Here is a 27,318-nt window from a genome sequence, read left to right as displayed (position 1 = left end):
GGTATATGGCCATGTGACAGACATATTGTTCTCACCAGTTATCCAAAGCTGAACACACCACAGAAAATGAAAGAAAACATTTCACAGCATGACCTTGCTGATTCTATTGCCAAAAAAACACCAGTTAGCATGTAAAGTTTCTAGCAATGCCAGTAAGGGTCTGGGTGGTGTTTGCAAGGTTGTGCATGCCTTTTAGGTAGATAGATCACTAGTTTTAGACCAAAAAAACAGTTCAGAGTAGAAATCCAATAGACACAACAAAAAAGGTTTTTATGAAAAACTAGGATACAATTTTATTTCATTGATCAAAAAATGGGAGAAAATACCATTATTCAGTTTTTCCAAGAATATCTATCCTGATTATTTATGATTTAGTCCTACTTGTTGTTGTGTAAGGATCTTGAGTAGCAAAGCACAGTGCAATCCCCAGCAGATGAGAATAGCTGTGCTCTGATGCAGTAGCCCTGAGCAGACTGGCCTCGGGTCACTATGAGCATTGTCTTGTCCTTCACGTCAGCCCTGTAAGGGCAGGCTGCTCTGCACTGAGGTGGGGTGAAGAGTCAGATGACCTCTCCCTGTGGGCTCATCTTAAAGCGTGACGGGAGTCCTTCTTGCTGGCACGGGAGCAGGACGCACAGCAGGTTGTGCGGTAGTAGTCGTACACGCACAGCTGGGCCTGGACCACCAGCTCACAGTTGAAGTAGAGGTCTTGGCACGACTCATCTACACACACACACACAACAAACAAACTGATTGCGTGCTTCTGACAGCATCGTCTTGGTGGTCAGAAATGCAGTCGGCAGTAGACTCACCTCTCTCAGGCTGACAGGGCTGTGTGTTGCACTCCTCACCACTCTCTGGGGCCAAACTGGGGTCACAGCCATCACTCGGGGTCAGGTCATCAGTCAGGCAACGCACCTCCCGCACCCGATAGCCACCGCCGCAGGAGCGAGAGCACTAACAGACAAACATACCGTTTGTGAGTCAGTGTGTGTGTGAGTGTATTACAGGAAAAAACCCTAGGAAATCTCTGGAAGGGAGCACATTTGTAATTTAGCTGTGTGAGAGAGAAGGACTCACACTGCTCCAGTCTGTTAGGTACCACTGTGCTGTGTGTGTGTGAGAGAGAGAGGAGGACTCACACTGCTCCAGTCTGTTAGGTACCACTGTGCTGTGTGTGTGTGTGTGTGTGTGTGTGTGAGAGAGAGAAGGACTCACACTACTCCAGTCTGTTAGGTACCACTGTGCTGTGTGTGTGTGTGTGTGTGAGAGAGAGAGAGGGAGAAGGACTCACACTACTCCAGTCTTTTAGGTGACTGTGCTGTGTGTGTGTGTGTGTGTGTGTGTGTGTGTGTGTGTGTGTGAGAGAGAGAAGGACTCACACTGCTCCAGTCTGTTAGGTACCACTGCGTCCTGCAGGTGCTGAGATGGCAGGGCTGTGTGTCAGGAGGGCGGGGCAGGTGAGAGCAGTTGGTCTCAGAGGTCACCTCCAACTGGCCCTGCCCCTGGAGAACACACAGCACACCCCGACTCTGCGTGCCACTGCCACACTCGGACGAACACTGGCCACGTACAACATGAACAACACACAAGCGAATAGTGTTCATGATACACTACCTCAACTGATGTGTGTGTGTGTGTGTGTGTGTGTGTGTGTGTGTGTGTGTGTGTGTGTGTGTGTGTGTGTGTGTGTGTGTGTGTGTGGTGTGTATGTGTGTGTGTGTGCCTGTCGTGTGTGTGTGTGTGTGTGTGTGTGTGTTGGTAAGGTTACCTGTCCCCAGGGTCCTGTGTACCATTCTACTCTGTGCTGACAGGAGCCCAGGTCACAGGTGCTCAGCTCAGCTGGCCTCTCCCCCTCACACCCATCTAGGGGCAGAGCACTCACAGCACTGTCCACACACACCACCGTCCTGCTGCGCCAGCCCACGCCACAGTCTGCAGAGCACTGGAACACACACGAACACACACACACACACACACACACACGCACGCACATGCACAATAACAACAACTCATGCAGGTATCCACAAACACACATCATAATCCATAATACAATACTGTACGCACTCTCCTTTAACACTCTCTCACACACACACACGCACATTCACAATAACAACAACTCATGCAGGTATCCACAAACACACGTCATAATCCATAATACAATACTGTACACACTCTCCTTTAACACACATACACAGACACACACACATGCAAACTCACACACGCAAACACACACAAACACACACATGCAAACACATACACACCAACACACACGCACACACACACACACACACACAACACACACACACACCACACACACACACACAGATGCTCACTCTCTGGCTCCAGGTGGAGAAGTACCAGCTGCGAGCGCAAGGTCCCATGTCACAATTCTGCAGGTGAGGCGGTTTCAGTGCTAGATTGCACTGGTCATCAGCGTCCACGTCGCCTAGATTGGACACGCACACCACCTCTCGGCTGCGCTGGCCCACCCCACAAGGCACTGAGCACTGCCCGGGGACAAAGCAGGATAACAAATGTAACGCTTCCTTCCTTCAGCACTCTCTGCTGCTGCTCATGCTAACGGTTGTGGCTCAGACGCATTCACACACCTCTGTCCACTCAGTCCGGATCTGCCACTCACTGCAGATCTGCAGCTGACACGGCACACTCGTCTCTGGCCTCTCAGTGTGGCCGCACTGCTGCGTCTCCACGGTTATGATGCTCGTGATGTTCCCATGGTGAGCCTGAGTCTGGCGACAGAGCACCTGACGATGCTGGAGACCCAGACCGCACGTCCTGCTGCATTCAGACCACTCACCCACATCCCAACTGCACTTGGACACACACACACACACACACACACACACACACACACACACACACACACACACACACACACACACACAATACAATTGATGTAACACACGCAAGAGAGAAGGCAGATGAAATTACTGTATTCTTGCAGCTGAATTGTGCAGAAACAACACAAGACCAGTGAACACACACACACACACACACACACACGCATGCTGTAGGTGTGAAATAAAAGACTTCATACAAAGCAGGGCAGTGTTGGATGGAGCATGTCTCCTCTTGAGGAACAGGGCGAACGCTGTGATTACAGAAGTCTCCTGAAACAGTGGTCTGAGTCGCCCGCTCCACACAGCTAAAAAATATCTGACGTTTACCTACCACATACACACACACACACACACACACACACACACACACACACAGCTGTTAGCCTGGAGTTTTGAGTACAAGCACACAGAGAAAAACAGAAATGCAGGTAGTAACCCTTACCTGTGCCACAGGTGGAGCTGCATGGCGTAGTTGTCATGGCAACCCAGGTGTAAAGTGGGAGAGTCACTGAGTTTGAGGGCACCAGATTGTCACTCTCATCAACTGCATGAGTCTCCACTGAGAGAGCAGATGTAATATAGAAATAATTTGTAATGATCGACACAAGAAACATTTACAATATCCCTCTCCACCAAAACAGCCCTCATTCAAAACTACCAGCTAATGCTAAGCAGAACAACATTTAAGTCCAATATGTTATTCTGGCCATGTTATCCATGTAAAATAACACACAACACAAACACACACAAAGATAACCATCTGTCCTGTGTTAGTCCACTTCCTCAGGTCAGAATTGGATAGGTCAGTTTTGGCAAAAAAGGCTTTTAAGTGATCAGCAAAATGAACATGTACGATATCATTCCACAGTGGTAGATGGTGTGACTGATGTATGTACCTACCCAGAGGAAGTATATTAGAGTGTGTTGAATTATGTGTGCTTTCTGTGGCTACCTACCCAGAGGAAGTATATGAGAGTGTGTTGAATTATATGTGCTTTCTGTGTCCAGCAGGTGGAGCTTTGGCAGAATGTATTGATAGTTAATGCTACACACACACACACACACACACACACACACACACACAATACAATTGATGTAAACACACGCAAGAGAAGGCAGATGAAATTACTGTATTCTTCTTGCAGCTGAATTGCAGAAACAACACAAGACCAGTGAACACACACACACACACACACACACGCATGCTGTAGGTGTGAAATAAAAAAGACTTCATACAAAGCAGGCAGTGTTGGATGGAGCATGTCTCCTCTTGAGGAACAGGGCTTAAGCTGCAGATTACAGAAGTCTCCTGAAACAGTGGTCTGAGTCGCCCGCTCCACACAGCTAAAAAATATCTGACGTTTACCTACATACACACACACACACACACACACACACACAGCTGTTAGCCTGGAGTTTTGAGTACAAGCACACAGAGAAAACAGAAATGCAGGTAGTAACCCTTACCTGTGCCACAGGTGGAGCTTGCATGGCGTAGTTGTCATGGCAACCCAGGTGTAAAGTGGGAGAGTCACTGAGTTTGAGGGCACCAGATTGTCACTCTCATCAACTGCATGAGTCTCCACTGAGAGAGCAGATGTAATATAGAAATAATTTGTAATGATCGACACAAGAAACATTTACAATATCCACTCCACCAAAACAGCCCTCATTCAAAACTACCAGCTAATGCTAAGCAGAACAACATTTAAGTCCAATATGTTATTCTGGCCATGTTATCCATGTAAAGATAACACACACACACAAACACACACACAAAGATAACCATCTGTCCTGTGTTAGTCCACTTCCTCAGGTCAGAATTGGATAGGTCAGCTTGGCAAAGGCTTTAAGTGATCAGCAAAATGAACATGTACGATATCATTCCACAGTGGTAGATGGTGTGACTGATGTATGTACCTACCCAGAGGAAGTATATTAGAGTGTGTTGAATTATGTGTGCTTTCTGTGGCTACCTACCCAGAGGAAGTATATGAGAGTGTGTTGAATTATATGTGCTTTCTGTGTCCAGCAGGTGGAGCTTTGGCAGAATGTATTGATAGTTAATGCTGGGGTTGGGCTGTTGGTATATCACCTGCAGTGACAAAGTGAGAGACCGCACACATTGGAGAGTACAAATATTCAAACGTCAGGAGAAACATATTAATAGGTCTACATATATGCGGCCTATACACTCAGGTATGCACACAAGACTGACTGTCAAAGACTAAAAGTGGACTTTAAAGGATAAATGGAGCTATGAAGCAGGGACCACGTCAATGATGTCATAATTGACATAAATATGAGTAACTAGGCTGGTAGTCAATATACATATATCACATATGATATATCATAAGTAGAACAGGAGCATAATAATTTGGTATGATTGGGCAGTGTCATTCAGTAGAGGGATTCTGCAAGTGAGTGTAGTGTAGTTGTGTAGCCGCATGTCAGCTGCCTTATTATATAAGACGGTTTATTCGGTTTATTCGGTGTGAAATGTTTCTGTCTGTTTCTAAAATGTCTGTACCCATTTAAAGACTGTCGACCAGAGTCCATTCAGGACATTTCCTCACATCAGTACTGCTGGATGGTTGTAATGTTGGCTACTCAGGGTTTATTTGTATGCTGCCGTCTCATTGGTATGCCTATACGACCTTTGCCGGTGGCATCTAACTATGCTATTATGTCACGGGTTGCTCACATAGAGATGTAAGTCCTGATTCAGTGGCCCTTGGGCAGTGATGGATTCCCCAGCACGACTGCGGATCTCATTGGGCCGGCGGTATGTGAACTGAGTCCCAGCAGCCTGGAATTGACCCGGGCGATCGATGGCCCAGTCGCCGTTGATGACTGACTGACCGGTAGCCGTTCTGAGAGCTGAGACGGGGGAAAATATGTGAAAAGTTTGGTTACAAAACACTATATCCTCCATTTTCATGAATTCTCATGAATATTTTTTTTTAAATGTTGTTTTCCAGGTAATTAGGTTATTGTCATTTGATTTTTCTTTACTTAATCAAAACAACACAACTGCAAAATGATCTATATTACCTGAGATACACAGTTAAATAACATGACTTATTAATTTTTTTAAAAACGGATATATAGCATTTTGGAACAAAACTCTCCATGTGTAGATTACTCCATGTAGAATCCAGTTTTTCAGCTTTAATGATATTTTGACACAAGCATATGAATTAATCTTATGAAACTGACAGCATGAAACATGACTCCAAGTGTAAAATGCAACATCATAATTGAGTTACTGATCCCTGTTTCCTTGCAAGTATTTATTTTTTGCTCGTCTCACCAAGGTAGTTACTACTCTTGACGGTCTCCTGAATTTTGATACGGTGCGCTCCTGAGGGAATCTCCAGGACTTTATGGTACCCCACAGAAAGCGCAAAGCGTGAGAACGTTCCACTGACCAGCTCACAGGAGGAGCCATTGCCTGCACACACTCCACAGACATCAGGCCGTGAGCCAACACACTCCTGGAAAGATACACACAGACAGGTAAATACCCTTTATACAGTCTATGGTAAATACACACATGCCTTATAGCCTACTCACTACACACAAACATACACACTTCTCTTCAGGACCCTTTCACTAAATACACCATACACATACGGCTATCTGGACATGACACTGACACTGATAGCACAAACATAACAATTAGGGCACATGTACCACACACACACACACACGACACTGATAGCACAAACATAACAATTAGGGCACATGCACACACACACACACACACACACACACACACACACACACACACACACACACAATCACAGTAGTCGTTTAATTAATTACAGGCCACCGTTAGGGTCATTCCACGTCAATTGAACCAGGGCCCACGCACTTAGGTCTTAAAAAATTCTGAAAAAATTACCAGGTGTACCTATGTTATCCAGGAGACAAACTGTAAAATTACTCTTATGTAAAATCTATACTTTCCAAGATACAGCCTATTTTACAGGGGGAGGGGGGTGTCGATTTTGTTCGGCCTCTTTTTTTTGTCAAAGTTCACAAGCCCACAGCACAATAACTAAACCATGTAGGAGGCTCAAATTTTGCTTGCTGGTACATAAATAAGAATAGTATGTAGCAAAATCGTCACGCTTGGTCTGGATGATCCTGCATGGTCATAGTTGTCCCTCAAAGTTGATCAAAATTTTATTGGAGTTTTTGGCTGGGCTCTGTTTAGGCCTTCATAAGACATATTTGTACTCAACATAGGCTCTTGATTTATTTTCCTTACTGAGATAAGTAGAAACACTCTCACAAAAAGCAATGAACAGAAAATAAATCTCTTCAGGGTCTGAACAGCAGACCTCACAAGTCTGAAAAATCATTTTGGTTATCATTTTCAGAGCGCCCAAACACCTTGTGGGAATATACAAATATTTTTTTAATATGTTTTTCTTTATTCTCCATGATCCCTTCTTTTTAAAAACACCAATTTGACTTGTCTTATGAAAATCTTTCTTTTTTATTTTCCACCCTGAACATGGGCAAAATGCCCCATTGACATCAATATGTTTTGTGTAGAGTTACCACAGTGCCACCTGTGGTTGTATAGAGTAACCTGTGGTAGCTCTATACAAAACATATTGATCTCAATGGTGCATTTTGCCCATGTTCAGGGTGGAAAGTGAAAAAGAAAGATTTGCATAAGACAAGTCAAATTAGTGTTTTTAAAAAGAAAGGCTCATAGAGAATAAAGAAAAAAAAAATCTTTGCATATTCCCACAAGGTGTTTGGGTGCTCTGAAAATGAGAACCAAAATGATTTTTCAGACTTGTGAGGTCTGCTGTTCAGACCCTGAAGGAATTTATTTTCTGTTCATTGCTTTTTGTGAGAGTGTTTCTACTTATCTCAGTAAGGAAAATAAATCAAGAGTCTATGTTGAGTACAAATATGTCTTCTGAAGGCCTAAACAGAGCTGGCCGTATCTTGGAAAGTATTGATCTTACCTAAGAGTAATTTTACAGTGTGTCTCCTGGGTAACATGGGTACACCTGGTAATTTTTTCAGAATTTTTTGAGACCTAAGTGCGTGGGCCCTGGTTCAATTGACGTGGAATGACCCGTTAGTAATCTCAGACGGGTTTTAAACGCAGACAAGACTAAAGTCCTGTATTTCTCCAGATCACATCCTCTACTCACTTCCACCTCCTCCATCATATCCACATTGGATGGGAAGATCCTTTCAATTGGCACTTAGTCACTTCACACTTACTACCTCAACCTCCCTCCACTGCCTTCAATGCACATCTGGCTGTCTATCTACAGTATGTCATATTTATGTTATCTATCTATGTCATGTTCTATGTCATGTTTATGTTGTTTGTCATGTTTTTAGTCCAAAACACTGTGGTGTCTATTTTGCACCTTATGTATAAACCACACTGTATGTGTTTACATGTATGCACATGTCTACTATTGTCTGCACCGCCCAAGAACGCTATTTCAATCTTGCTGTATATGGGACAGGCTGACAATAAAATGTCTGACAATAAAAGGTTTCTGCTTAAAGATATGCTGTAGGTCTGTGGATTGATGACATGCTTACTTTCAAAGTTCACATTGAGAACTTGGTGCAAAAACTGAGAACTGAAGCTTGGATTTTATTTTAGAAATCATGTTTTAACTTACAGGCTAGAATGAAAAAAATGGTTAATGCTATTTTCCTTTCAGTGCTGGACTATGTGGACATTATAACATACAGCAGGGGAAATAAGTATTGAACGCATCAACATTTTTTTCAGTATGCCTATTTCCAACTCAGGAAATCCACACACATGAACAAATACAAACATTAAAGTCCATAAGTAAAGTCATGTATGATAAAGTGAGACAGGAAAAAAGTATACACGCTAAGAAAAAGCAGTACACCCAGGCACGAAAAGGCAACAAACCAGCTGAAATCTGTAGTTAGAAAGTAATTATACCTCCTGTCTGTGCAATTTAATATCAGCTGGGTTAGTACATATTGATGGGCTATAAAAATGGCTTCTCATTACCAATGTGTCACACAAGAAACACATCTCATGATAGGTAAAAGCAAAGAGCTCTCCCAAGACCTTAATTTGCAACCTTATTGTTGCAAAACATCAATGGAACTGGTTACAGATGTATTTCAAAAAGACTCCAGAAAGACTTGCAGCAGGTATAATTGTTACAGAGAAAATCATTGGCAACGCACTCCACTGCTGTGGCCTTGCACGCTCACCCCACATGACTCCATTACTGAAGAAAAACATGTCGAAGCTCATTTAAAGTTTGCTACACCACATTTGGACAAGTCTTTAAAAGACTGAGAGAATGTAGTCTGGTCAGACAGATTTGACCTTTTTGGCTGTCATACTGCACACCATGTTTGGAGGAGAAATGGCACTGCACATCACCCTAAAAATATTACACCAACAGTGAGGTTTGGAGGTGGAGGCATCATGGTGTGGGGCTGTTTTTTTTTTCTCATGGTAATGGCAGACTTCATACAGTTGAAGGAACGATAAATGGAGCCATTTTTTCCAGGAGATTCTTACCATCCACCAGGATGATGAGGATAAGACGTGGCTAGACCTTCCAGCAGGACAACAATCCAAAGCATACAGCAAAGGAAACTACCAATTGGTTTCAGAGAAAGGAAATCAAGGCCCTGACTTAAATCCAAATGAGCATTTGTGGAAAGAACTAAAAATCAGGATTCACAGGAGGCCCCCTGGAATCTTCAAGATTTAAAGACTATCTGAAGAATGGACCAAAATCTGACCTGAATACTGCAACTGATTACTGTAGTTTCTTCATACAGGAAATGTCTTGAAGCTGTCATTAAAACAAAAGGCTTTTCCACAAAGTATTCCACAAAGTATAGAAATTTCATCTGGCGCATTCAATACTTTTTTCCTGAGTCATTCCACTTTATGTATGGAATTTAATGTCTGGATTTCTTTATATGTGTGGATTTCCTGAGGTAACTAATGTCTAATGAAAAATTAATGTGAATAGCCTCATTGGAAATATACTTAATGAAAAAAATGTTGACCCATTCAATATTTCCCCCACTGTATGTTATATGCATGCTGCCTCAACCACACCGCAAGCATGGTTTACCATAGTGCATGCTGGTGTTTTATTATGAATGCCAAATCACACACTCATCATTGTCTTAATGAGATGGCTGGTTTTACCTCTCTTTGTCTCACTCTGTAGATAGTTTTACTGGCACATTTTTTATTTGCAAAGCTATTATTGGTAGACTACCTAGCTATATTTCCTTGTCTGTTAAACTGGAATCACAAGAAGTCCAATCTGCGTTCCAGTAACACCCTGCTCCTCACTATACCGCACCCTGCTCCTTACTATACCGCACACTGCTACAGAATTGGGAAAGATGGCTTTCAGCTACTCTGCCCCTTGGTACTGGAACCTCCTCTAAAAGAAACCAAGCTCTCATATTTTTTCCCCTTTGTTTTAGATGGCTCTTGTTTGATGTAGTTCTGTTTGTCCTGGCTTGTCATTATTGTATATTTTCTGTTTAAGGAACAGTACAGCAATGACCCAATCAGAGATAAAAACCAAGCTTTAGCATTTTGATGGAAAGGGCCATATTATTTTTAAGGATGGAGTTGTTGCAAACTTGTTCATTTTTTATTTGCACTGTAAGAAGACAGCATGCAAGAAGACAAATGTTATTTCTAACATGAGTGACAAACTGTCATCAATTTCTGCCACTGTGTTTTCAGATGTTATATTGCTAGCAAGATTAAAATCAGACAGGAAGAGCATACTGTGATTACCTGTGCAAGAAACCATGGGATGGCCCACCATTATCAGACAGTCAGTAATAAAAAACAAACAACCTTGGAATTACAGTGAACAAGATAACAGTCCTGGTGATGGTGCAGAAGACACAATAAAGGGCATGGATAAATATAATATCATTCATACACAAAGGAAATGGAAAGTACTTGATGACCACTGCCTTTATGCATGTCAATATGCTTTTGTTAGAAATAGAGTAAAAGTCCCACCAATTGAAATGTAAAGACATACCTGCACAACATCATTGGTCAAGTATTCTTTTACATGGAATACATGGAATAAAAATAGCAGAAGCTATCTTTAACACACACACACACACACACACACCTCATGATAATTTCTAAAGAGGCTTCATAGGCATCCATAATATCACCTCTATTGACTCCATAAATCCTTATTATGGTTTTATGATTCCATTTAACTCTGATTTCTGTGAACCAGCTCTTCTAAATCGATCAATGTAATAAGAAAAATGTTTGTCTACACCCACTGGCAAAGCCAACTCCCCAAGCCGCAATATCCAATCCAGCACCCTGTTCAGCCCTGGGCCTAGTCCTCCATACGTGGAGCTTTGAGCACAGTATGTCACATAGAACTGGATAGTTGAAGTGTTTCTTGTTTACCTCTCATGGCCTCGCGTAAGATGTTAATTTCTGTTATCATAGGAGAACTTTTATACAGACATATTCAAATTGTACTATTGGCATCTGATTTTAATGTAATTGTCCCTCTGGGTAATGCTGAATGTCTTAGTCTCCTTTAGAGTTAGAGTGGAAGCGTTTAGGCGGTCAGCCCAAAGCCACATCTCATGCAGCCTACTGGGGACAAGTGTTTAAGATAAAAGCACCACGTGTGGAGGACTGCCAAACTCTCCATCTAATCTAATCAAATTAAACACAAATCAATGGCTATTTACACCCATATGTGACAAAATACTCTTGCAATGAGAAACAAACAACTACATTAAATTCAAGTGAAAAGACTGAAACTCTTAATGTCTTGACACCCACACACACACACACGCACACACCGTGTCCTCCCCTGCAGCTCATTCCCTCTGTGAGTCAATAGATTACTCAGAAAACCAGAACAGCAATGTCATTCAAATAGTAATAATAACAAAAAAAAACCTACACATTAGTTTTGTTCTGTTTTTCATTTGTTTCACTGAAGTTAATCACTTGAATAAGACATAAATTCAAGTATAGACATAAACAGCCTATAATGCAAGGCTGTAATCATAATATACTTTGAAGGGGGACAATATTCAAAAATGCTAACTGGTTAAATATCTGACAGAGAATGGGAATGCAGACGTGCAATGATTTCAGTTAAGTGTGAAGCAACTTGATTACAGAGAATTCCCAGGAGAACACTGCCTTGACTTGCACAATAATCTTCTCGAGTCATTTCTTACTGTATGAAAATGGTAGAATACCATGTAATTATAAAATACCAATTGATATAAGCAGATGTACAGATCGGTCAATAGTTCTGGGAAATGACGCACTGCCTTGTCTCTCCACCCTTCCTCTCCTGTAACATTTGATAAGAGTTCTTTTTATTCTTATGTGATCATGAAAACAATATACTGTACAAACAAAAACAATTAACATTTACATTTATTCATTTAGCAGATGTGTTTATCCAAAGCGACTTACAGCAAAATAATAATATTTAAGCTATTAACAAATAAATAGTTCCATAGAACCCAATTGTTGTATAACATTTGAGGTACAATGCAGAGGAGACTATAGCTAGGAATTTCCACTGCATCTGTCAATGCTAGTACTAGAGGATGAGAGTGCCTATTAAGCACTAGTCAAAGAATGGTAGGAGGAGAAGTGGTAGAAGAGGAGGTAGAGGAGGGAAGAGAGGGAAGTGGAGAGGAAGGAGGTAGAGGAGGGAAGACAGGGAAGAGTGTGGTAAGTGCTATGCTATGACCCTTCTTAACTAGCTAGTGTTTGCTCCTTTACTTATCCTTGCCCAATTGGCATCATAATGCCCCCCCCCTCTCTTTAGGCTGCTCTGAATGCATCACATGGAACCATGCTAATATAGTCACACAAAGGCATACCCAGAAAGCACATGCAGATGTTTCACAACCAAGTTTTTGTATATTTGCAATTTTGACCACAATATCTGGACTTATTTTCTATACCAATAGACAGATTTATGTTCATATGATTATCGTTAAGGTACTCTCATTGGCATAAGATAAGATAGAATGGCACACGAAAATGAGAAAAACAGCATTATTAAAAAAAACATATTTATCACCCCATGTGTTCATAAATTGGTACATACAATAGAATGGCAGGAACTGATTTCACCAGCCAGGATTGATCCCCCACCCAATGTTTACTCCATGGATACGGCCTTGCTACAATATATTGCAAAACTCATGCCTCATAGAGACTCAGTATTCCACTAAACAACTAAATCCTTCAGCTCCAGCTGTGCATTCAGACGTTGTGATCAGGAAATACTGACGGAACATAAACCCTGCTGTTGTTGCATTGATGATCTTGATAAAAGTGCCTATCAAATCTAAAATCTACATGATTTTCTATTTGGCCAGTTTTCTAAATTCATACATTTATTTTGTTATTGATTCAAAACAACCGGGTTTCCAGATATTTGCGGTGTTATTCTGAATGTTGTGTTTCATACAGAAATCCAGTGCTTTTGAGGTGTAAATAGCATTAAGTTTGGTGTGCTGCCTTAGCATTAAGTTCAGTGGGCACTACCTGCTCCAAAGTCTTACCTGTTGAGGGGTGGGGTAGAAGCGGGCGTCCTGAGGAGCAGCACGTCCGGCAGGGCAGCGCAGGCAAAGTATCAGGGTGAGCTGGAGGGAGCACCTTAACCACTGCTGCTGCTTCAGTTGAGCCATCGAGAAGTCTGAGTCATAGAATCAGTCGAAGTCTGAGTATGTGTCTCAGTGTGTGTGTGTGTGTCCGTGTGTGTTGGGCAGGGAGGGGGAGTGTGCTTTTGAAGAATTCCCACTGAGATCTTGGGCCATGTCTGCAAATGTCAACCACATGCTGACATACAGACACTCTTGTTGACCATTCTTCTTTCAACAACACACATACAGATGAACATGTTTCTTTTCGCGTTCTCTTATTCTTATTACTGTTTAGAAAGGGACTTTTTTTTCTTGCCTGCCCAAATTCAGCAGAGTTCCCTGGTATTTGGCAGGGAAAACTAGGTCTTGTATTGTTACGGATTTCTCAGGGGCACTCGGGAATGCATACGTATAAATCATAACTATACAAATATGAAATAACTATTAATAATTAAGAAAATGTTAAAGCTTAAGATAAGCATGCACCCACATAAACTCAAGACCCTTTGAGAAGACCCTTTTATTTTAACCCCAGATCATGACATTTCTGTTAATAGGTCACTTAATACACATGCACAGTTCTGAAGGATTGAGTTATGAAGATGGTCTCAGCAGGATCATGATGTGTTATTTGTGGAGCAGAGACAGGCTTTGTAACAGTGCAATAGTGTATAATTTACCAGTTGGAGGTGTTTGAGTTCCAGGTGTCTGGCAGTTTTGTGTCCTGGGAAAACATCTGCATTACATCACTACAGAACCAGAGCAACAAAAAGGTTGACCTGTGTGACCTCACAGAGAGGAGAGGGAGAACAAAAACGAAACGTTGGTGGGAGAATGTTTTTTCAAATATGTTTTTTTCAATGTTATGAATGAATGTTATTTATTTTTTTTCAAATACTTACACACAGACATACGTGTGTTTATATAAATATATGTATGTGTGTATGTATGTATGTGTGTGTATAGCCTACATGTGTGTTCTACTGTGAGGCAGAGTGCATTCTACTGAGGAATGTTTGCGAGGCTCTGGCCATAGTTATCTGCGGCTACACTAACAAAACCACCCACCACAGACATGACTCAGCGCAAAAACCCACATGCCAAGCTCATTCACCCCAAACACCTGCTCTTGTCCCATTATTCAACACCTTCGGCCAATTTGAAACATGCAGAATGTAGTCGTCTGTATTAAAGGTAAACTGCAGTATTGGCAATCTCCTTACTGTTTTCTCGGTTTTTGCTTCTTTTTCGCTGGCTCTGTCATGACGAATGTCTGAGAAACTCCATCGCTACCTTTTTCTAGCCGGTGCCTGGCGTGTATGTGTATTTGAACGCAGTAAAGCAATTTGTTACACTCGTTATGCTTCCTGACACTGAGGCCGTCGGCCCGCCGGCCCACAGTTGCAACGGTGTTTTTCCCGCTCACAGGCATAGGGGGAAGCGAGACGGTCACCATTCAACCCGAAAAAAGTCATATAGCCATTCCAATGACTCTGAAGCTGTTAAATGAAGGTAAATTAAGCTAAAAAACGTGCATATTAAGCTAAAAAAAACTGCATAGCCTAGTGTGCCATTAACTTGGCTGCATCAGATGGCAGAGACTGATTTAGCTGTAGCCTACTACTGTGATGACTTACATCAATCTACAGTTCAAATCTTGATTTAAAAATCAACTAAAGATGAGTCTTACCACCCTGTCAACAAGCACTGTGTTTACAGTGTTATTCTACCATCAGTCCATCAAAGATAGCCCCAGCAGTAAATCGGGTTATGTTGATTGGAGAGATTGTAGTTGGTCAGGTAAATATTCTGGAGAAGAGACGCAGATGAGCTACTAGGCACCGGGATAAAGCCTCTTCACTTGTACCTCAACCTCAACTGTACTAGAGTATTAGAGTACATATGCTTTGTGAGGATGGTCATATAAAGAGACTAACGTTCCATTACAAAAAGCCCAGCAACAACGTCCCGGGACAGTTCCACTCAAACAGTATATTGGGACCTCCATGATGAACCTCTGTCGGGAAATGTTGCAGTGAGGGAAGGTTACGGTAAACCATAGGGATTCGTTGAATCATTGTGAATCATAAATCTGCAGTGGTGTGTTTGTTGACTCACTGGTATTGAACTTGATGCTTATAACGCGACTGATTCATCTTTCTTCCAGTTACATCAATTTAAGTCAGGAATGTTCTCACAAATCCTTCCTGTGGTGAGAAAGCTACTACTCTTCAGCAGGTCCTTTCAAATGGAAATGTACAGTAGCAGGCAGACACGTACATTATTCTGTTGGACATCTGCGCTATTTCCTCTCTTCTGCACGCGTCTCATGTATCTTTATATACTAGACAAGTTTGTGTCTGCTTTTGGAAGGACTGATATCAAGATTAAACCTGTTTCCATGGAGCATGTTGGTTTATGTGCCTACTACAATGCTGTCTCTGATCAATGTAATGTGACCATCAGATGGCAGTGTGTGTGAGGGTTGTGACGTGTGATCGGAACAGACCAGCCAAATAAAGCAAGTCCCAGACTGTCTACTTCCTCCTTCATACTGAAGACAGCAGTGGCAGGCAGCTAAGACAACATCTCATTCAGGGGGTGCAGGGGGCCCTGCCAGTGTCATAAAACTGTCTGTTTCAGATATCACTTGTTCGGCCAAAACACAGACAGACAGACATCCAAGAGAAATATGGGTATAAAGATAAATGGGGGGCACCGTGGGGCAGCTGGCTATAGCGTCCACACCACATTTGGCTCCATGGAGACCCGGTCTGAGTCTGAGCCAGGTCATTTCCCGATTCCACTCCATGTCTCTCTCCCCCACTTGCTTCCTGGCACTTTCTTCCATTCAATGTCCATTCATTTTCTAAATGTTCTTACTCGAGGAAAAAGAACCTCACACCCAATATTATGAAGCAAGCCACTGGCTCTTCTGGGCGATGGCCACAGTATGTTCTCACTCACTTGTCATCACAGGCCAACAAATGCATCCTTCAATGTCACTGATCTAACTGGCTACATTAAGATTCCATCTGCAGAGTGACTGTGACTGAATACATGTATGGTAAAGTGCTATCGTTATCTGCTACCCCTTTATTAAACTACCTCAGAACTGGGGCTTTGGGTACTTTTGCTTCAGGGGTACAGTAGGTGGTAGACATGTAAGCTAATAGTGGGAGCTGTCTAAGTAAGAGCAAGTGAAAAACTGACAACTTTGGTCTCAATTAACTGGCCAAATGGTTAAGTTATTGTTATGTTTCTACAGACTGGGAGACTGACACAATGAATGGGGAGAAAAAAACTAAACCAGAGTGAATTTCCAAGATGTCCAGCCTCTCTAGGAAAGTAACAACACATAACTGGCAACTTGACAAGATAGCAAATGAAGTAGGATATTTCCAGTATCATATTTCTCCAGTTATCATCTTCAGTAGTGAGCATTCAGTGGGCCCACCGACCAGTGGGCCACGGCTGAAGTGCCCTTGAGCAAGGCACCTAACCCCTCACTGCTCCCCGAGCGCCGCCATTGTAGCAGGCAGCTCACTGCACCGGGATTAGTGTGCTTCACCTCACTGTGTGTTCACTGTGTGCTGTTTGTGTTTCACTAATTCACTGATTGGGTTAAATGCAGAGACCAAATTTCCCTCACGGGATCAAAAAAGTATTTATACTTATAATACTTATACATTCTGCTGCACTGGTCTATACCACACATGGATAGGAGCCTGAGAGGACAAAGATGGCCAAAGAGAGAGGGCAGAGTGAGGAGGATAGAGAGAAGAAATGATAGAGACGAGAGTGAGAGAGAAAGGACTGACTGGTGAGTAAGGTGTTCAGCCCACTGCTTGGACCTCTATGATTGCAGATGCCACTCGGAAATAAATGGGGAACTACCTGATCACACCCGGTACCTAAACAGCCATAACGGAAACAGAGTCCGAAGTCCGAAGCGCTAACCAGTAGGCCACGGCTGCCCCATAAAACACTGAGTGAGTGAGTAAGTGCTTTTACTGAGTGAGTGCTTTTCCTGAGTGAGTGAGTGAGAGTTATTTTCCTGAGTGAGTGAGTGCTTTCACTGAGTGAGTGAGTGAGTGAGTGAGTGCTTTTACTGAGTGAGTGCTTTTCCTGAGTGAGTGAGTGAGAGTTATTTTCCTGAGTGAGTGAGTGCTTTCACTGAGTGAGTGAGTGCTTTTACTGACTGAGTGAGTGACTGAGTGAGTGAGTGGTGAGTGACTGACTGAGTACTTTTACTAAGTGAGTGAGTGCGTGCTTTTACTGAGTGAGTGAGTGAGTGCTTTTACTGACTGAGTGAGTGACTGACTGACTGAGTGCTTTTACTAAGTGAGTGCTTTTACTGAGTGAGTGAGTGTTTTTACTGAGTGAGTGAGTGCTTTTACTTACTGAGTGAGTGAGTGAGTGCTTTTACTGAGTGAGTGCTTTTCCTTGAGTGAGTGAGTGCTTTTCCTGAGTGAGTGAGTGAGAGAGCTTTTCCTGAGTGAGTAAGTGCTTTCACTGAGTGAGTGCTTTTCCTGAGTGAGTGAGTGCTTTTACTGACTGAGTGAGTGACTGACTGACTGACTGACTGAGTGAGTGACTGACTGAGTGCTTTTACTAAGTGAGTGCTTTACTGAGTGAGTGAGTGAGTGAGTGCTTTTACTGAGTGAGTGAGTGCTTTTACTGAGTGAGTGCTTTTACTGAGTGGGTGCTTTTACTGAGTGAGTGAGTGCTTTTACTGAGTGAGTGAGTGCTTTTACTGACTGAGTGCTTTTACTGACTGAGTGAGTGACTGACTGGAGTGCTTTTACTAAGTGAGCGCTTTACTGAGTGAGTGAGTGAGTGCTTTTACTGAGTGAGTGAGTGCTTTTTACTGAGTGAGTGCTTTTACTGAGTGAGTGGGTGCTTTTACTGAGTGAGTGGGTGCTTTTACTGACTGAGTGCTTTTACTGACTGAGTGACTGACTGACTGACTGACTGACTGAGTGAGTGACTGACGGAGTGCTTTTACTAAGTGAGTGCTTTACTGAGTGAGTGAGTGAGTGAGTGCTTTTACTGAGTGAGTGAGTGCTTTTCCTGAGTGAGTGAGTGCTTTTACTGACAAAAGACTTTTGACTGACTGACTGACTGACTGACTGACTGACTGAGTGCTTTTACTAAGTGAATGCTTTTACTGAGTGAGTGAGTGTTTTTATTGAGTGAGTGAGTGCTTTTACTGAGTGAGTGCTTTTACTGAGTGGAGTGCTTTTACTGAGTGAGTGAGTGAATGAGTGGTTTTACTGACTGAGTGAGTGAGTGCTTTTACTGAGTGAGTGAGTGTGCTTTTCCTGAGTGAGTGAGTGCTTTTACTGACTGTGAGTGCTTTTACTGAGTGAGTGAGTGAGTGCCTTTCCTTAGTGAGTGAGTGACTGACTGACTGAGTGCTTTTACTAAATGAGTGAGAGAGTGCTTTTACTGAGTGAGTGAGTGAGTGCTTTTACTGAGTGAGTGAGTGATTTTACTGAGTGAGTGTTTTTCCTGAGTGAGTGAGTGCTTTTACTTACTGAGTGAGTGAGTAAGTGCTTTTACTGAGTGAGTGAGTGAGTGCTTTTACTGAGTGAGTGAGTGTGCTTTTGTCTCAATAGGGGAACGGTGGGTCTAAGTAAGTGCTCCTGTTGATATGCATTGTTCCCAATCAGCACTGCACAGCAATAACTGCAACATCTTACAACAACTCAAACACATGAAATCAAGACAATCAAAATGAAGCTTTTTAGCCCAAACATTTAATCACAGAGAATAATAAATTAATCGCGACAGTTGTGAAATACTATGACTGTTTTCTAAATATATTTTAACATACATGTTTACTAAAATGACTTCCAAGCTGGAATTCTCAGGGCCAGTAAGCCATACATGAATTAAGTCCAGCCCTCGACTAAAGGAAAGCTGAAAGAAAAATCTCCACTAACTGAAGATTTTAGTCTCGGACTAGGCTGACTCCATGCATGGGAAATTAAGCGTAAATGTTTTAGGCTTTACATTTGAACCACCTCACTCCATATATTTCCCTTCCAAAACATCAGGCTTGTGGCAGCATCACATGACACTCTGATGAGGCTGCTGTGTGCTTGAGTGCAGCTCAACACTTTAAAAAGTCTTTGTCAAGATGGTGGTTCAGCCACCAGAGGGAGCTCTAATGCAGACAAGTTGGAGCAGCAATGAGAACAAGGCAAAGGAGCTGTTGCTTCATACCAAAGATTTTCTGCACTCTAACACCCACCCACACACACACACACAAACACACCCACAGGTATGCACACAGACACACACACACACCCCCCCACACACACACACACGCACGGTGCACGCATAAACATACCCACATGTGCAGCACACACACACACAGCTCATCTTCTTCTGCGTTTGGTCCTCTGTTTGATTGAAAACAGGTTCTCGTCTGCAGGTCCAGCTGCCTGTTCCATGGCTGCTTTGCTGTCCCTGGCTCTCCTCTGCTTCCTTCTCTTATTGCCACTGGCCTCAGCGGAGGAGCAGAAGAGCATGCTGGAGCCGTGTGGAGTCCAGGGCTTGGGGCCGCGAGGGAAGTCTTCGCCATCCTCCAGGAGACCGTGGGCCGCCTTCTTCTTCTTCTTCTTCTTCTGACTGTGGGGAGTTTGGTTAGTGTCTCTGCCCGGTGTGGGGAGGTTCTTCTTCCAGAACTGGTGGTGGTGAGGCAGGTTCACAGGGTTCTTCTGCTGAGCATCTTTAGGTTTAGAGCTACCCTGCAGCAAGTTCTCCTGTTTACTTTTATGACTGTGTTGTGAGTTGTTGTGTTGAAAGCCTTGGTTATGGGTCTTCTGTCTCTTATGGGGAGGTGAAAAGACTGCTGCTTCTGTTTGATGGACAGGAAAGAACTCAAGCTGTCCAGCCTCCGCCAACCCTGTTTTAACAAACAAACACACACAAAAACCAAGAAAAATGAAATCAGAATCAAAATTGAAACAGAACTCATCTTATTGTTGTTTCTCTGAGGGCTTTCTTTTGCAATTCACAAACAACTCTTCATTTCACTTCAAAATATGCTGATCCACTTTTTTTGCGTGAAACGTTTGGCCGCATTGAAGTTCCTCAGCACTGCAAGTTTGACAGGACAGAACCATGTCAGTGTAGAGCAAATTGTATCAGTTGGCATTTTTGTGGGTCAGTGCCATGCATTCCTATGAAATATAATATAATGCACAGATGTGTCACAGAATGTCTGACCACTCACCTTTGGCTTTATTCTGTAGGTGATGGTCACGACGTTTAAAGTCTTTTGGCTGGTCATAGTAATTTATGAATGGGAGACTGGGAAAGGTCCCGCTGAACATCCGTTTGTGCAAACACACCTAGCACACACACACACACACACACACACACACACACACATATATATATATATATATATAGAGAGAGAGAGAGAGAGAGAGAGAGAGAGAGAGAGAGAGAGAGTCAGAGACAAAATGAGAAACAATTACTTCAGACGTAAACGAGGACTCAAGGAAACAAAGTCACAGTTTCAATCTTATTATGCACTCACTACAGCAACTGTTCAACAGTGATAGCTCAATGGCAGAGGTGGCCCTGTATTTGATTTGATGAAGGGCTGAGTTGAAGGATGTTTACTTACAAAACCAAAGTGGCCTTTCTGGGAGCAGTTGTAGCAGTAGGGAGGAATCCGGTGTGCCTGTGGGTTTGCTGGTTTACATGGGCGACCAGTAAGAGTCTGCATAGAGAGAGGAGTTTACATGGGCGACCAGTAAGAGTCTGCACAGGGAGAGAGGAGTTTACATGGGCGACCAGTAAGAGTCTGCACAGGGAGAGAGGAGTTTACATGGGCGACCAGTAAGAGTCTTTTACATGGGCGACCAGTAAGAGTCTAAGTTTTACATGGGCGACCAGTAAGAGTCTGCATTGAGAGAGGAGTTTACATGGGCGACCAGTAAGAGTCTGCATAGAGAGAGGTCACAACATGACGATGTAGAAAAGGGCATGATGGAATTGACACTTCAAGTCTTGAAGAGAAACCCCTGGTCAATTCAACTTATGCACCACCAAAACCAAACGTGGCATCCTTCCATACTCACCACAGTGCGCACACACACACACACACACTCACCACAGTGCACACACACTCACTCACACACACACACACACACACACACAGAGACTTACTCATGTGCAAGCATGTCAATGGGAGCAAGCTTTGCTGTGTTCCCGCCTGCATTAGAGGAATGCTCTCTCCTATCGCTAGTCTGCTCCCTTTTTCAATCATCTTCCTCTCTCCTCGCCTCCGACACCCGCCATGAATGGAGATGGCTGTTTATCAACACGACATCCCCTCGCTCTCACTTCCACTCTCATCAGTGAGCTTCCCCGCTGGCCCTCCCCCTCCCTACAGGGAGTGGATGCTTTTTGGGCAGAGGCAGATATAGGTGGTGATTATGAGAGCTATCAGTGCAGCGGTAATGACTTAGCTGATAGGAGTGCTAGTTTCTCACAGAGACGCTCCCCATCTGTAAAGCACAGTGCACAGGCAGTCACACTTCACTGCTTCTCCTAAATACACCCCTATACACACACTATATGTTATACTAACACTCACACACACACTCACACAGACAGTATTCACACATTCACATTAAAGTGTATATAATGCAAATAAAACAAGAATCAGACTCAGGAGACTCCAGATAACTAATGTTTTGTTTTATTATCTTTTACTATAAAAAAATACACCCAAGTTTAGTCTAAAATTGACTATAAACATTCTGAAGGTGCCATTTGTTTGTCTGGATTAGAACAGGAAAATATATGCCCAGATATGTATGTATGGATTTCTGATGGCAGTGGAAATCCCAGACTCTTTGTTGACCAGAATAGACAGCAAAGCGTGTGCACAGGCTCTGATCACAAACATAAACTTCACCTATTCATATTATATTTTGGTAGAGGGATGCACAAAGTTGTGGAACCCACTTTGACATGTATGAAACACAATGTTATCTAAAAAACCTTTCTCTACCTCTCCCTGTTGTCCTGCCCTCTCTCCACCCCCTCTCTCTCCTGTTGTCTGCCCTCTCTCCACCCCTCTCTCTCCCTGTTGTCTCCTCTCCCCCCCTCTCTCTCTCCCTACGGCTTTCCTTTTTCCTTGAGTGGTTTGCACTGTGGTGTTAAAACTTTGTCATTATCTGCTGTTTGGTGGCTCTCACAGCATACCATCACAAAGGCCAAGAGATCAACAGACACAGACACTACACACACACATGTTCATACTCACATAGATACACACACACACACACACACACACACACACACCACAGTACACACCACTCACTCCACACACACACACACACACACACACAGAGACTTCTACTCATGTGCAAAACATGTCAATCAGAACAAGCTGCTGTGTTCCTGCCTGCATAGAGGAATGCTCTCTCCTATCGCCTAGTCTGCATATCACTTTTTTCAATCATCTTCCTCTCCTCGGGCCTCGACACCCGCCATGAATGGGATGGCTGTTTATCAACACGACATCCCCTGAAAATCTCACTTCCACTCTCATCAGTGAGCTTCTGCTGGCCCTCCCCTCCCTACAGGGGAGTGGATGCTTTTTTTTGGGCAGAGGCAGATATGGGTGGTGATTATGAGATCTATCTGGCCGGTAATGACAGCTAGCTGATAGGGTGCTAGTTTCTCACAGGGGCAGCTCCCCATCTGCCAAGCACACAGTGCACAGGCAGTCACACTTCACTGCTTCTCCTAAATACACCCCTATACACACACTATATGTTATACTAACACACTCACACACACACACTCACACAGACAGTATTCCACACATTCACATTAAAGTGTATATAATGCAAATAAAACAGAATCAGACTCAGGAGACTCAGATAACTAATGTTTGTTTATTGTCTTTTACTATAAAAAAATACACCCAAGTTTAGTCTAAAATTGACTATAAACATTCTGAAGGGGTGCCATTTGTTTGTCTGGATTAGAACAGGAAAATATATGCCCAGATATGTATGTATGGATTTCTGATGGCAGTGGGAAATCCCAGACTCTTTGTTGACCAAGAATAGACAGCAAAGAAGCATGTACACAGGCTCTGATCCACAAACATAAACTTCACCTATTCATATATTTTTGGTAGAGGGATGCACAAAGTTGTGGAACCCACTGACATGTATGAAACACAATGTTATGTAAAAAACCTTTCTCTACCTCTCCCTGTTGTCCTGCCCTCTCTCCACCCCTCTCTCTCTCCCTGTTGTCCTGCCCTCTCTCCACCCCTCTCTCTCTCCCTGTTGTCCTGCCCTCTCCCCCCCCCTCTCTCTCCCTCGCGCTTTCCTTTTCCGCTTGAGTAGTTTGCACTGTGGTGTTAAAGCGCTTTGTCATTATCTGCTGGGCTGGTGGCTCTCACAGCATCTCCATCACAAAGGCCAAGAGATCAACAGACACAGACACACACACACACACACACATGTTCATACTCACATAGATACACACACACACACACACACACACACACACACACACACACACGTTCACTCTCACTCACACACACACACACACACACACTCATCTCTCATGCAAATTGGCCTCCCGACCCCGGCGCCCCCCCTGACCTTGAGCTTCCGTTATCGCTCAGCGCTCATATCCAGAGGAGAGCAGAAGAAAAGAAAGGAGATGCAGAGAGAGAGACAGAAAGAGGGAGAGAGAGCGCTCCCCGCCTCTTTTCTTTCTCAGGCACTCACGCTGGTGGAAGCCTGCGCTCCTGCGCCTTTATTAATTACCTTTTCTTCATTGTGCTTCTATCGTTCATATCTAAATGAATGACATGCCACCCGTTTGGCCTCCGATAAACCCTGGGGAGGAGGAGGGGGAGGGGGGAGGAGGGGGAGGGGGAGGATTGCTGTAGAGACTCGGCAGGACCAAGACCTGGCCAAACAGGAACACAAAGCTGCACAGTGTAGCCTTCACCAGAGCTCACTCTAACAGTGTAGCCTTGACCAGAGCACTAACAGTGTAGCCTTCACCAGACTAGTCTTCACCAGAGCACTAACAGTGTACTGTAGCCTTCACCAGAGCACTAACAGTGTGGCCTTCACCAGACTGTAGCCTTCACCAGAGCACTAACAGTGTAGCCTTCACCAGAGCACTCTCACAGTGTAGCCTTCACCAGAGCACTAACAGTGTAGCCTTCACCAGAGCTCACTCTAAAAGTGTAGCCTTGACCAGAGCACTAACAGTGTAGCCTTCACCAGAGCACTCTCACAGTGTAGCCTTCACCAGAGCACTAACAGTGTAGCCTTCACCAGAGCTCACTCTAAAAGTGTAGCCTTGACCAGAGCACTAACAGTGTAGCCTTCACCAGAGCACTCTCACAGTGTAGCCTTCACCAGCTCACTAACTGTAGGCCTTCACCAGAGCACTAACAGTGTAGCCTTTGACCAGAGCACAGTGTCTACCAGTGTAGCCTTCATCAGAGCACTAACAGTGTAGCCTTCACCAGAGCTCACTCTAACAGTGTAGCCTTGACCAGAGCACTAACAGTGTAGCCTTCACCAGACTGTAGCCTTGACCAGAGCACTAACAGTGTAGCCTTCACCAGACTGTAGCCTTCACCAGAGCACTCTCACAGTGTAGCCTTCACCAGAGCACTAACAGTGTAGCCTTGACCAGAGCACTAACAGTGTAGCCTTGACCAGAGCACTAACAGTGTAGCCTTCACCAGACTGTAGCCTTCACCAGAGCACTAACAGTGTAGCCTTCACCAGACTGTAGCCTTCACAAGAGCACTCTCACAGTGTAGCCTTCACCAGAGCACTAACAGTGTAGCCTTGACCAGAGCACTAACAGTGTAGCCTTGACCAGAGCACTAACAGTGTAGCCTTCACCAGACTGTAGCCTTCACCAGAGCACTCTCACAGTGTGGCCTTCACCAGAGCACTAACAGTGTAGCCTTCACCAGAGCTCACTCTAACAGTGTAGCCTTGACCAGAGCACTAACAGTGTAGCCTTCACCAGAGCACTAACAGTGTAGCCTTCACCAGAGCACTTACAGTGTAGCCTTCACCAGACTGTAGCCTTCACCAGAGCACTAACAGTGTAGCCTTCACCAGAGCACTCTCACAGTGTAGCCGTCAACAGAGCACTAACAGTGTAGCCTTCACCAGAGCTCACTCTAACAGTGTAGCCTTCACCAGAGCAGTAACAGTGTAGCTTTCACCAGAGCACTTACAGTGTAGCCTTCACCACATCTCTTCTGACTGATAGAAGGGCACTTCTCTTTGACACTACATATCTCTTTGTCTGGATCCTGCCAGATCAAGGATACAGCCCACCAGCACAACTGCCTCCTGTGAAACAGTTTCATCACACAATCACCCTCTATAATGTCACGTTATGTCCCCAAAAAAACATATAGCAATATATTCCTGAAACAGACAACAAAGGCGCATTTAACATGCATTTCTACTAACATTAACAGGTCAGGTGAAAGAAGACTGCGTCAGTAATTGCTTTACTATTTTATATTTTATTTGCAAATCAATATGTCAAACTACATTAAATATAAACATAATAAAAGGAAGAATAAATGGTACTGTATGCAAATCAATGCAATATACTGCAACAGAAATGTGCCAAACAGTTGAGGGCGAAAGCCAGAGATGTAAAATCTCTTCGTCCATATTATGGTGATAATGACATTTCCATTCATCAACAAAGACCACTGCAGCTGCAGTCCAAACGCTGTGGGCTCACAGAACTAGCCAGAGCAATTGTGCAGAGAGGCTTGTTTACAGGAGGATACCACGGCTAGGCACAACCCTAGTCACTAACACACCACATCTCTCATTCACCTCACTCACTCACTCACTCTAACCAGTCATTCACATTCCCCCCTCCAGCTATCAATCAACCAGACCATCCATCCATCCATCCATCAGTCCATCAGTCAGTCAGTCAGTCAGTCAACAGAATAGGACTTTGGTGGACTCAAGCCGACAGGCAGACAGACCAACCTTCCTCAGACGGACACGAAAGCATTAGTACAGACATTCTTGCACATTCATTGAAAAGATACGAAACACTACACGCACAGCCACACACAAACAAATATGTGTGCGCATAAAACACACACACACACAGCCAGAGAAAGTAGTCTAATCCTTAAACCCACATTAGGCTCCAAGTGTTGGTGCCTACAATGTGAACGAGCAAACAAGCTTTGTATGGGCGGATTAGAGGAGCGGAGGCTGCCTGCATCTGGTTAGGGCTCTGCATATGTTACCTTGCACCCAGGGGAGGAGACATATGCACACACATCCCACTCATGTACACACACACACACACACACACGCACACACGCACACACACACACACACACATACACACACACACGCACGCACGCACGCACGCGCACACACACAGACACACACAGGCGCAGGCATTGACACACGCACAAACACACACACGCATGCGCACACACACACACGCACAGGCGCACACACACACACGCATACACACAGGCACGGACACCCGCATATACACACACACACAGACACACACACACACAAGCAACTATAACCAATGAGAAACTGAAAGCTAAATGATAGAGCCTCAAAGGGAAGCAAACATCCCCCATCTCTCTCTCTCTCCCTAACATCCCATAGCCACCGACACCTGGTCATCCTCTCCTGTGGACTCTTGCAGAACTCAAGGTGGACAT

The 27,318-nt window shown here is 43.8% G+C and overlaps 2 protein-coding genes across 4 annotated transcripts in view; both read right to left on the bottom strand.

Annotated features, from left to right (window-relative positions):
* Nucleotides 1–267: 267 nt before the first annotated feature.
* Nucleotides 268–15,270, bottom strand: adamtsl7 (ADAMTS-like 7). The gene is made up of 16 exons (XM_048250600.1): nt 15,247–15,270; nt 14,237–14,335; nt 13,476–13,609; nt 6,178–6,361; nt 5,569–5,744; nt 4,845–4,959; nt 4,332–4,449; nt 3,821–3,909; nt 3,307–3,423; nt 3,062–3,191; nt 2,613–2,832; nt 2,337–2,510; nt 1,772–1,945; nt 1,383–1,562; nt 813–957; nt 268–723 (listed from the first exon to the last, which is right to left on the bottom strand). Exons 3-16 carry the CDS (start codon nt 13,599–13,601, stop codon nt 584–586), a joined length of 2,088 nt encoding a protein of 695 aa, XP_048106557.1. The 5' UTR covers nt 13,602–13,609; nt 14,237–14,335; nt 15,247–15,270; the 3' UTR covers nt 268–583.
* A 4,044-nt stretch (nt 15,271–19,314) lies between these two features.
* The window catches only part of zcchc7 (zinc finger, CCHC domain containing 7), a 58,936-nt gene continuing 50,932 nt past the window's right edge, over nt 19,315–27,318 (bottom strand). For all 3 annotated transcript variants that reach the window (XM_048243709.1, XM_048243726.1, XM_048243718.1), the window contains exons 7-9: nt 21,202–21,297; nt 20,803–20,920; nt 19,315–20,472 (exon numbers count right to left, since the gene is read on the bottom strand). In XM_048243709.1, the coding sequence (XP_048099666.1) occupies nt 19,943–20,472; nt 20,803–20,920; nt 21,202–21,297 (744 nt within the window). In that variant the 3' untranslated portion in view covers nt 19,315–19,942. The remainder of the gene's footprint in view (nt 20,473–20,802; nt 20,921–21,201; nt 21,298–27,318) is intronic.

The sequence above is a fragment of the Alosa alosa genome, chromosome 1 (genome assembly GCF_017589495.1).
Source record: "Alosa alosa isolate M-15738 ecotype Scorff River chromosome 1, AALO_Geno_1.1, whole genome shotgun sequence".
Taxonomy (NCBI): domain Eukaryota; kingdom Metazoa; phylum Chordata; class Actinopteri; order Clupeiformes; family Clupeidae; genus Alosa; species Alosa alosa.
This window is presented reverse-complemented; position numbering and strand designations above follow the sequence as displayed.